The 12,305-nt window shown below is 41.4% G+C and overlaps 1 protein-coding gene across 4 annotated transcripts in view; it reads left to right on the top strand.

Moving 5' to 3' along the window:
- Positions 1-12,305, top strand: part of OSMR (oncostatin M receptor) — a 94,482-nt gene that overhangs the window by 27,975 nt on the left and 54,202 nt on the right. For all 4 annotated transcript variants that reach the window (XM_007961443.3, XM_007961444.3, XM_007961442.3 and 1 more), the window contains 5 exons: positions 743-915; positions 6,095-6,266; positions 8,483-8,767; positions 10,308-10,443; positions 10,989-11,140. In XM_007961443.3, coding sequence (XP_007959634.3) covers positions 743-915; positions 6,095-6,266; positions 8,483-8,767; positions 10,308-10,443; positions 10,989-11,140 — 918 coding nt within the window. The remainder of the gene's footprint in view (positions 1-742; positions 916-6,094; positions 6,267-8,482; positions 8,768-10,307; positions 10,444-10,988; positions 11,141-12,305) is intronic.

Here is a 12,305-nt window from a genome sequence, read left to right as displayed (position 1 = left end):
GATAGGCTGCTGCTTCCCAGGGCCACCAACTTCGGCAAACCTGTTTCATGTTTGAATTCCTATTCTTTTACAGACTGTGTCATACCACTAACTGGTCTAAAATTCCAATCTCTTGGACTATTTTATATGAGTTCATCATGTCTCTCCAACTAACTTCCTTCTTTGAGCTAGGAACCTTGTCACAATTGTTTCACATCAAATGTCTGGTATCTTGCTGGTCTCATCGAAAGAGTTCAGTTAATTCTTGCTGATCTTTATCTTTTAAGTTAAATACATTGAGACATAAATGACCATGTCTACAGATAAGACACGCTCCCACATTGTAGTCTTTTACCAAACTATAAAATGTTGACTTTCAAAAAGGAAACTTTCATTTCTGATTTTCAGAAATATAACATTTCCATCAAAAAGTCCTCTTTCTTTTTTTCAGACTTGTTATAAATTTCCAAACCAGTTAGATTGTCCAATAAAGGATTCTTCTCTTTCGTTTACCTGTTTATCAATGTATGAACTTGCTGTATACTATTGAGCAAGTCACTTCATTCACCTAGATCTTAATTTCTGTGTCTGCTAAGTGATTTCTAAATTCTCTTCCACATTTCCAAAGTGTCTGATTCCAGGATGCACATATGAGCAATATTTTCCAGAGCTAAATAATGATGATATTAAAGTTTAATTATTTCTGACTCTTCAGTCATGCTCTTATTAAATATTATTTCATACTTCATTTTGATCTTTCCAGTCTTGGCTGAACGTTTACCATTGACTCCTGTGTCACTTAAAGTTTCCACCAATTCTATACATCAGAGTTTGCATTTACAATGGACTGTCCACAACCTTCCTTATCATCAGGAATTGAAAATGGTATTTCAGATCCAGATCAGTAGGATTGAAACATCCAATGTCGTCTGGGTGGTAAGTAATTTTTTTTGACTCAAAAAGTCATCTTTAAAAAAAAGACACCATGGCTTTCTTTTATAACATCTGAAAAATTCTCATTTTGGAAACATTAGCAGCTCAAAACAGTTTGTCTAGACAATCATATTTCTGTGTTTTCGGTTAAGGATAGGTAGGTAGGATGGGATGCACTAAGAAAATAGGTTTTCTCAGTTTTGGTCTGTCTTCTAAGAAAACTGTTGAGTCTGCCCTCGGGAATACTGGATTCCAGAGAGCCATGAAGATTAACCATTTCATTCCTCCTACCTCTTTCTTCTCTGTCCCCCAGAGATTTTCCTAAATAAGATGTAATCATTTGGCAACATTTTTCTTTTGAATGTAGCATCCTGACAGTTTCTTGGCCTATACCCAGCTGAAATGCAAGGATGAGTAAGTTCTAGCACTTAATGTTCCATCCAACAAGGAGCCATGTTGTTGAGTAATTTCCTGTGTTCTTTGTTGCCTCACATGTGGCTTTTTCCACAACAAATTAAATTAAGAAAATACTGAATTTCACACTCTTTTTGTCTTTGAATTATTTGGGGTGGATTTTTCACTTAGTTCAAACGATTATTAGGTCAGTTTTGCCTGAGGTGTCCCCATCTAGGGCACTGGGACACATTAGTGGTTAATGATTTCCGTTTCTCATCTGGGAACTATAGTAATCTATATGCACATAATGTTCAGTCATTTTCATGGGATATTTAAGGACAGTGGAATGTTTTCACATCAAAAGGAACTGAGAATTTTCCTGCAGGTAAGAGAAGCCTAAGACTGTGCTTGGGCCCTCTGTCAGCTCAACCAGGCTCCACTCTTCACCCAGGCAGTGGAGGCTTTGGATACACAGACATAGCATGGATAGTTCCTTTGGTAAAGCATACAAGTCACTAATTTTAACATTTTCAGTTTCTTTCCATATTCATTATTGAAATTTGAGATCTGAGCAAGTTAAATAAAATTTTGACTCTGTCTATTTAGGATTCATATCAAGTCTATAATTCTACCTCTCAAAGGGCAGTTTCCCACAATGAGACTTGGTATGGTGATTTTCAACAACAGCGACGCTTGTGTGTAGCTGTTTACTCCCTTCTATCAACACATCTTTCCACTATCCCACCTTATATTAGTGAGTCTGATTTTTGTGTTTTTAATGGGTACACTCGTTGGTAATTTGGGACGAGTAAAACATAGAAGCAAAGGTCATATTGAGACTAAGGATTATCCACAAAAAGAAAAATTGAGGTGGATGTGCTGGAGGAATTGTGGAAGACTAGCACTTAGCACCATTAGCAAAAATAACGTTAACTGTAGACTACATGGATCCCATTCTTTATTTTTCCAAAAGGTAACTCATATCTATTGTTTTGTTAGAAAAAGTAATATTAGCCATAGACCAAGTGGATCTTTTTCTTTATTTTCCCAAAAAGTGATTGTTCATATCTATTTTCATATTTGATTCCCGTAAGAGTCCTCTTTTCAAGGGAAAGCAGCTAGTATAGACTATTTCTGTAACCTTCTAGGGCTCAAGACCCTTCAGGGTAGAGTTTTGCCTTGTCTATCGTGTTGTCCTCATAATACTCAACCCAGCCTGACTACAACAGTGGAGAAACCACAGCACAGAGAGGTTTGTTGTGTTGCTCCAGGTGACAGAGGCAGGGTGGGAATCATCCTTCACCCCTGTGCCCAGAAAGGGATGACAGTCACATGCAGCCCCAGGCCATCAGTGGGCACATGTCCTATGGAATAGAGGATGTCTTGAGAAACGCTGTCGGAATCACTCATACCTGAAGTTGAGGAGAAATGTAAGATCCTCCTCCAGTTAAGGAGGAGGATGCTGCTTCTGTTTAGACCAAAATCTCCCTTATACTAAAGGGAAGTTCCTTGTAGTGCAAGTCTGACAGGGTACTCTCATTCGTGCTGTGGGATGGGGTGAAGCTTCTGGACTCAATGTCTCGGACACCTCTGTTCCCAAACAAGCCAAAGGAAGAGCGCCTTGACTTAGTTACTTGTAGCTGGACCAGAGGCACTGAGCTGTCTCCTGGATGGCACTGGCCATTTGGAACCCTGAACTGCATGGTCCTGCCCTCCTGGGTCATGGTCCTCCCCTTCCCTTTGCTTTATGATTTTATCAATGGCATAGGAAGACAAAGTAGAGTAAGAGCTCAAGCTTGGAAGGAAGCCAGGTGTGGGAGTCAAACGTCTCAGTAACAAATCAGCGACCTCTGTTAGACTTTTGCGTAAATGTGTATGCCAGTTTCTTGTGACTTGCTGATGTCTGCAAGGGTCAAATTAAACTTACCGCTTCAATGAATGAAATGACCCAAAGACAATTCATCATATTTAAAGGAAAAAAAAAAAATCACTGAATTGGGGAAAAGTTTTATCTCCTCCATTAACAGGGCTGTAAAGACCACAAAGCAGAAGTTGAGGTTAAACAGGTTCCACACATAAATAGTGTCTGGGGGAAATACAACTCATTGCCTATTAATGAAATGATTAAATCATTCAGTCTAGAGTTTTAGACTGTGCGCCCAGATCAGGCATTGTGCGCAGTGTGGGAATGTCAGCGCTGAGCCCGCTGGAAAGAATGAGGAGGTGAACACACAAATAGGCTATTCTACACATGGGCTGTGTGTGCAGATCACTGATGAGATGCTATGAGGTTGGGGTTAGGCCTCATCTTCTCCCACAATTTGGACAAAGGGCTGTTTGAGACAATATCCAAGAGGATTGAAGTTAATTTTGCAAGTAGAATAGAAAAGAGTGCTCTGAGCAGACCCAACAGGCATGAGCAGAGGCCCTGAGAGAAGGGGCTGGGGAATTTCCAGGCTTGAAAGCCGGCTGTGGTGCTGGATCCCTGAGCACATGGGGATGGGGGCGCAGGCCTTGATGCACAGGACCATGAGGTGCATGCTCAGGTTTTGTTTTTTTATCCCAAGGGCAATAAGAACAAAGGAAGTGGCAAGCTCTGATTTGAATAGCTGCACGGCAGAGTGTGCTGGGGAACTGGGGAAAGGGATGTGTGGCCACTAGGAAGCGAGCTGTGGGGTCCAGCCAAAGCAGAGATGCAGGTGAGAGAAGCAGCTGCGTTTGAGGGAGAGAAGGGAGGTAAAATTCAGTCTGTGACCTGTTGGCATTAGAGTGAGGTTGCCATTATTGATGTACTTCCTTCTGGCAGGGGTCGGGGGAAGAGAGGAAATATTTGCTCTTTTTTTTGAGATGGAGTCTCACTCTGTTGCCTAGGCTGGAGTGCAGTGGCGCAATCCCAGCTCACTGCAATCTCCGCCTCCCAGGTTCAAGCGATTCTCCTGCCTCAGCATCCTCAGTTGCTGGGATTCTAGATGCGCACTACCACACCTGGCTAATTTTTGTATTTTTAGTAGAGATGGGGTTTCACCATGTTGGTCAGACCAGTCTCAAACTCCTGACCTCATGATCTGCCTGCCTTGGCCTCCCAAAGTCCTGGGATATTTGCTCTTGAACTTTAAAAGTATTTAAGCAAAATGTACTTGACATTGCTCATGTTAAATAGTGAGAGTTTCATGGATCAGGACCTCAGAACTTGTTAAAGGAACGTATTTTGTGATCTAGGAATAAAGTAATGCAACAAATGGAAATCAAATATAAACATTTAAAAAACCACAGTCTGCAGAGAGTGAAAAAGAAAGCCCACAATTAAATGCCCCCTGGGTGGGATGTTCTCAGCCCAGGGCTGGGTTTAATTCTGTCAGGGGCACTGGTTCAAGTTTGTGACCTGAACAAGGGGCAGACATAAATAGAAGAAGGCCTCCGAGTTGCTAACTCCAAGCAGTATGTGACATGTGACTTGTCCCATCCCCTTCACTGAGGACTTATTATTCTCCCTTAGAAACATGGATGCAGACTCGAACTCAGGTTCCCCCAGGAAGTGTCAAGTGTGTGTCGCCTCCACCTTGCAGCTGTGGGGCAGGAAACAGGGGTCTTGGAGGAGGCACACTGAGGAGAAAGCATGCCTGGAGCTATTGGGCACCTGAAGAAGAGAGCATGGTTCCTGCTCCCTCAGGACCATGCTGGAGTCACAGCTGATATACCAACAGCTAGCCACAGTATATAGGAGGACCTCAGAAGGGGTGGAGACAAGAGGAATGCAGAGGAAAGAGCAAGAAAGGCTTCATGAAGGAGAAGGGGCATAACCTGGGCTTGAAGAACGGGGCAGATCCCCATACAGCAGGGAGTGGAAGATACCAAACCAAAGACACTGCCTGAGCAAAGACAGGTCTGAAATCATAAGGCATATCCAGAATTGTAGAGGAAGCACTATGTTTGGAGAGATGATTCCTGCAAGGGACTGCTGGGTTGGAGCCAGATTATAGAAGGCTTTGCATGACAGGGCAAGGTGTCAAGGAACCATTGAAGCCTGTGGAATTAGAGAATGGAAACACCAGCATCTCAGAAAGATGAAGGCTAAAGGCTGTGTCAGAAGCCCAAATTACAGTTCAACTTAGACAAACTTCCTAGAGAACAGTGTAAGACATTTTGTGTCATTGACATCTTCAGGACCTAAGAGTCTGACAGATGGAGCCCAAGAGATGGAGTGTGGTCCATGTGGCCACCATATCTGAAAGGACAAGAGACAGAAAACCAAGGGAGACTCAGAGCGCCATCTGTCAACTTCCGAGAGAAAATGGAACTTCTGCTGTGCCATGAAAGACTGCTTTCTTGACTGAGATTTGACCATCCTAATCCAAACCTTACCAAAGATGAATATTTTTAAAAAACAATCAATTTTTTTAAAAAGGGTGACTGTGTTAGTTCTCTACTTTTCAAGAACTTTCTTAGCAGATTCTCTGGGACTGGCATAGTGAACAGCTTCTGTCTCTGATCTGTTTCCCCAAGACCTGAGTAGCCTCTGTCTTCTCTCCCACTTGTTCCACATGAGTCCCCTGGAATTGAAAGACCATAGGGATTAGAAGCTGAGTTTTCAAAAGGCAGGAGGTCATAGCTGGCTCCCATGTGAGGCATCAGAGCATGGGGAATTGACTAGCAGAAATGGACTTCACTGGTACATATTGTAGACCTACATTGGGGTCTTAGGTTTGTGCTTTGGGATAAGTCAAGTCAAGCTATTTTATAGGATAAGATGGCTATGTGTTTCCAATTTTTTCCTCTTTGCTTTTAGGGGAATTACAGCACCACTGTGAAGTGGAACCAGGTTCTGCATTGGAGCTGGGAATCGGAACTCCCTTTGGAATGTGCCACACACTTTGTAAGAATAAAGAGTGTGATGGACGATGCCAGTTTCCCTGAGCCAAATTTCTGGAGCAACTGGAGTTCCTGGGAGGAAGTCAGTGGTAAGAAGTGAGGTGGTTACAAGAGCGAAAAGGGTTAATATATTTTTTAATGAGGAGCAGTAGTCAAATAGTGGAAATCTCCTTTGAGGAACCCTGGGTGTAGACACTGACATTATTTTCCTTTGGCTCCTATGGGAACTAAAAAACACAGGTGTGAAACTTGGCACTGGAAGATATAGTCTGAAGTCTTACTTCTGGCTTACTCATTGAGATAGTTGTGCAGATTGAGGCAATTTTGTATTTGTTTTCAAAACATGTAAAGTGTGTGTATTATAAATGTTAAGTGAACAAAGCAAGACATAAATTGTAAATATGTATTTATTTGAGCAACACAAAATCTGTATGCATCTAGAGTAGAGTTTGGGAACCTTTATCTGTGAAGGGACAGGTAAGAGATACTATAGTCTTTTCAGAGCATACAGTCTCCGTTTTGACTATTGAACTCTGATACTGCAGTGTGAAAGCAGCCATAGATAGTGTGTAAACCAATGAGAGGGCTTTGTTGATAGAACTTTATTTGCAAAAACAGGGCTGGGCATGGTGGCTCATGCCTGTAATCCCAGCACTTTGGGAGGCCAAGGCGGGCGGATCACTTGAGGTCAGAAGTTCAAGACCAGCCTGGGAAACATGGTGAAATCCTGTCTCTACTAAAAATACAAAAATTAGCTGGGCATGGTGATGGGCACCTGTAGTCCCAGCTGTTCTGGAGACTGAGGCAGGAGAATTGCTTGAACTCATGAGGCAGAGGTTGCAGTGAGCCTAGGTCACACCACTGCACTCCAGCCTGGGCCACAGAGCGAGATTCTGTCTCTCACACACACACCAAAAAACAACAGATGGTGGACTCAAATTGTAGTCCCCACCAATCTAGTCGGGACTTGAAGGGCGGGGAGGCGCAATATGGATAAATGAAAGTGGTGAAGATGAGATTATGGATAAATATATTTTAAATATTCTTTAATATTGATAATTTAATTTTGTTGTAATTAAAATTTAGAGTGGGCTTTGTCAGTTTCTTTTGCTCCCATTAAACTAATAATAATGACATAATAATAATTGAATTAAATCTATGACCTAGTCACTTTTTAAAATACTATATGTATTTAGTTCTCCTATCAGTCCTATAAAAGGACAAATAATAATTGAATTAAATCTATGACCTAGTCACTTTTTAAAATACTATATGTATTTAGTTCTCCTATCAGTCCTATAAAAGGACTTCTTATCCTCACTTCACAGAAAAGGAAACTGAGGCACTGAGAGGTTAAAGAAGCCATGTAAGGTCACCATGCCACTAAGTGTTGGAGCTGGAATTCCAACCCAGACAGTCTGACTCCAGAGGTCATGTGCTTAACCATTGTATCCTACTACGGAAAGGAGTACACATCCACAGGGAAAGATATTAAAAAGATAGTAAGAGGTTGGGTGCCATGGCTCACATCTGTAATCCTAGTACTTTGGGAGGCCGAGGCGGGCGGATTGCCTGAGCTCAGGAGTTCGAGACCAGCCTGCACAACATAACGAAGCCCCAGCTCTACTAAAAATACACAAAATCAACCGGGTGTGGTGGCACATGCCTGTAGTCCCAGCTACTCAGGAGGCTGAGGCACGAGAATCGCTTGAAGGTTGGATTTTTAAAAAGCTTTAAAAAAATGAACTTTTAAAAGACCCCTCACACTTGAGGGACTGGCATTTCTGAGAAGGTAGGAAGAGATATGATCTCCAGTATAATGAAGAGATTATGAGGGATTTGGGAGCTGTATAGACCTTGCCATTCTGAATGTGGCTTTGCCACTTTCTAACTGAGCAAACTCTGGCTAAGTCCTACCTGACCCCTTGTTGTAAGGTACTAAGAACGACATGAGATACTGTACATAAACACTTAACATGGCCTCGGGCAGGGCTGGGACTTGATGGAAAGCAGTTACAATAACCCAGCAATAGCAATCACGCAATCTTCAGGTGGTAATAGTAATGTGCTGTCTGTGGCAGTAAGAGCAACAGCAGTGGTATCAGTGTAACACTAGGAGCAATGGTGGAAAGGATTGTCTTGCATTCACCAAAGGGTAGAGGTTTGGCAGAGAAATTTAGGTTGCTGTTTTCTCCAGAAGGTAGAAAAAGCTAAAGTTATCTGCTGAAGGCAAATGGATAACTTGTTTTAAGAGGCTTGAATTTTGAGTGCAATTCTAACTTGGCTATTTTTTTTTTTCTTGCAGTACAAGATTCTCTTGGACCGCGTATATTGTTCGTTTTCCCTAAAGATAAGCTGGTGGAAGAAGGCTCCAATGTTACCATTTGTTATGTTTCTAGGAACATTCAAAATAATGTATCCTGTTATTTGGAAGGGAAACAGATTCACGGAGAACAACTTGATCCACATGTAACTGCATTCAACTTGCATAGTGTGCCTTTCATTAGGAATAGAGGGACAAATATCTATTGTGAGGCAAGTCAAGGAAATGTCAGTAAATGCATAGAAGGCATCGTTCTCTTTGTCTCAAGTAAGTATGCAAATTCTCTGTGGCCCTTCTCATTTCCTGGGGAATAGATTAAATCTCCTTTACTAGAAGACAAACACTTCCACCCATGATCTTGATTTTCTTTTGTTTCCCAAGTTTTCTAGGAGAGGTTCTGAAGTTGATGACCTTTAGTAATGTTTCCAGGATTTCCTGTTGTTTTCTTGTCCTTACTGAGAGTTATATTCCTAGAGATCAATAGTATTAAATAGAGACAGTTCAGGTCATGACCTGGACCACTGGGAAAATACCTTTTTTTGCCCCACCCATGCTAGAATTACTTTGGGATCGCAGAGGGAGGGTAGGGGCTATAGATTGGACAACCACGGAGTCAGCCAGGGTTGTAGCCCAGGAGATCTGGGTTTTAATCTTCTTTCCCTGGCTGGGTGTGTCATGTTGGCCAAGTTTCCTAGCCTCTCTGAGCCAGTTTCCTCCTTTGTAAAATGGGGACAGTGATGGTGATTGTGAGGATTAATGAATGTGGGTAGCGCCTGGCCACAGTAATAGCTGTGTGCAGTAGGAGATCAGCAAATGGAGGCCATTACTGTTCTTAACTGTGCAGTAAATTGGTTCCATTGGATATATTAGTGGAGTGGGAACATTTTGATTTTTTTTTTTTTTTTTTTTTTTTTTTTTTGAGAAGGAGTGTTGCTCTGCTGCCCAGGCTGGAGTGCAGTGACCAGATCTCAGCTCACTGCAAGCTCTGCCTCCCGGGTTTACGCTATTCTCCTGCCTCAGCCTCCCAAGTAGCATGCGCCACCTCGCCCGGCTAGTTTTTTGTACTTTTTAGTAGAGACGGGGTTTCACCGTGTTAGCCAGGATGGTCTCGATCTCCTGACCTCGTGATCCGCCCGCCTCGGCCTCCCAAAGTGCTGGGATTACAGGCTTGAGCCACCGTGCCTGGCCTTGATTTTTATATAGATCTGTGTGTGCACAACTAGTGACCTCCTGTATTTTGTTTTGAGCATCTCCTTCCCCGGCACAGTAGGGAACATCTCCCTCCCTGCCTCCCTTGCCAAAGGAAGTCTCCAGTCTCCTAGATGCCTGGTTCATCTATGTCCCCTTAGCATGGCCACAAGAGGCAGCAGTAACTCTGGGGATTCGGAGGTGCTTCGCCATTCCCCAAACACGCAGCTCCCGCCGGTTGAATTTAGCAGATTCACAAATCTGACTGATTCTCTCGCATCCCCAAAGCATTCTGTGAGCCACAGCAACCAAAATGAAACACGGGCAGGCACTGGATACAACCCTTGTCAAATGGATACAGTATCAACCACTTGCATGACATGGACCATCCATGCCCTTGACATCTCAGAAAATCACAAGGCCAGGAAGGGGAAGGGGCCAAGATGAGGTGACCCCTGAAAAGTGACTTTTGGAGGCTGTTGATAGGTAGCCTTCCACCTCAGTCACCCCTTCATTGTTCAGAGTAACTCTGTGGCTTCAGACTCTAAACAGAGCTTTCCATTTGGCTCATCTTCCAATAAAAAGATTTAACTAGGTATGTTTTCCTTTGTATGGACAGAAGTACTTGAGGAGCCCAAGGACTTTTCTTGTGAAACCCGGGACTTCAAGACTTTGCACTGTACTTGGGATCCTGGGACGGACACTGCTTTGGGGTGGTCTAAACAACCTTCCCAAAGCTACACTTTATTTGAATCGTAAGTTGGCTCTGGTTACATTATTGAAAAGTTGTTCCTTGTTTGAGGTGCTTGTGACAACATGGCAAAATCTACACTTAGATGTTGCAGGAAATTTGAACAGGTATTTCAGAACCACCTGCCAAGGTCAAGAGGAAACCTTTAAGTGGTGACAAGTGTCTAATACTTTCTACCTGAGGTTTTTTAGAAAGGAACATTTAGCATAGCATGGTAAGAAAGACAGTTAATGTATACCTTGACGTGAAAATAGTCATATCTGATAATCTGGGTCTACCCAATTTCTGACTTTTTAGGAATATTCTAAGTAAATTAAGGGATGTTCTCACCACCCATGGGAAGTCAGTGATTCATGTTAAGACATTTCAGCACATATATCAAATTTGTAGAAACAATATTTTCATTATTGGTATTTGTTGGTGATGGATCAATGCCATTATGGGGAACATAGTTTGATAGTCACTGAGTATGCCCTGAGGGATAAGGGATACATTTGCTTTGATGAAAGTAAAAACCTTGTAATGTATTATTTTGTTTTGTTTTTTAAGATTTTCTGGGGAAAAGAAACTTTGTACGCACAAAAACTGGTGTGATTGGCAAATAACTCAAGACTCACAAGAAACGTATAACTTCACACTCATAGCTGAAAATTACTTAAGGAAGAGAAGTGTCAATATCCTTGTTAACCTGACTCATCGAGGTGAGACTAGAGTTGTCACAGCCCACCGTGGCTACTAACATGTCTTTGTTTGACAGACTGTGTCATCAAGTAAATGTGCTGTAGATCTTTGTCTCATTCACAGCCGATGTGAGAGTTAGAATTTATACCTGTTGTTGATGCCACGTTTCTCCTCATGGATGCACGCATCCGCTATTATTTGTTTGTTTTAATAATGTCACGAGCACCAATGAGCTTACTACCCGACTTCAAAACTAGGACTCTAACAATAACTTCTATCATATCTCATCCTATCATGCCCTCACCCCCGCTCCTTCCAGCAAGATAATTATCACTTTAAATTGTGTGCATGTGTATTCTCATTTCTTATGTAATGGTAAAAATGCCTTTATTTTGTTTGGTTTTAATGCATAGAAAGAATATCAAACTGTGTGTAATAATTCAGTAATTATGTTTATATAATATTAAATTGCTAATATTTGCCCATATTGTTTAGTGTTGCTATAGTTCATTCACTTTTACTGCTGTGTAGTATTTCATTGTGTAAATATTAAATATTTTATTTGTGCATCTCCTTTGATGGATTTGCAGGTTGTATCAAGGTTTTTGCTCTTGGGTACATGTTAATATGAACATTTTTATACATGTGTCCAGTACACATCTACAATTGTTTTTCTTGCATATATGCTTAAGCATTGGATCAGATGTAGAATATGTTCAACTTATAGGATAAGGTCAAATTATTTTTCAAGGGAGTAGTACCAGTTATACTCCCACCCTATAGATTCACATATTCTTACCAAGTTGGTATTGGCACATTTTTTTTTTTAATTTTTGACAATTAAATGGCTATAAAATGGTATTTCATGATAGTCTTGAGATTGAATCTCATGAGTGTTTTGGCCACATCTGTTTTCTCTTTTATGAAAAGCTTACGCATGCAATTTACACATTTTTTGTTGCTAAGAGTATTCATATATTCCTGATACTGATTTGTTGTTCATTTCTATACTGCTAATATCTTATCCCAATTTGTAACTTACTTTCTTTTATATGTCTGTTGATGAACAAAAGTTTATCATTTTTAAAGCAGATAATTTTATAAAAATATTTTAAAGAGATCATTTCCTACCCCAAGATCAGAAGGGCAGTCACCTATAAGTTTTTAGTAAGAAGTTTAAAGGTT

This window comes from Chlorocebus sabaeus, chromosome 4 (assembly GCF_047675955.1).
Source record: "Chlorocebus sabaeus isolate Y175 chromosome 4, mChlSab1.0.hap1, whole genome shotgun sequence".
NCBI classification, from domain to species: domain Eukaryota; kingdom Metazoa; phylum Chordata; class Mammalia; order Primates; family Cercopithecidae; genus Chlorocebus; species Chlorocebus sabaeus.
Note: the sequence above shows the minus strand (reverse complement) of the source record. Positions and strands in the feature narration are given on the sequence as shown.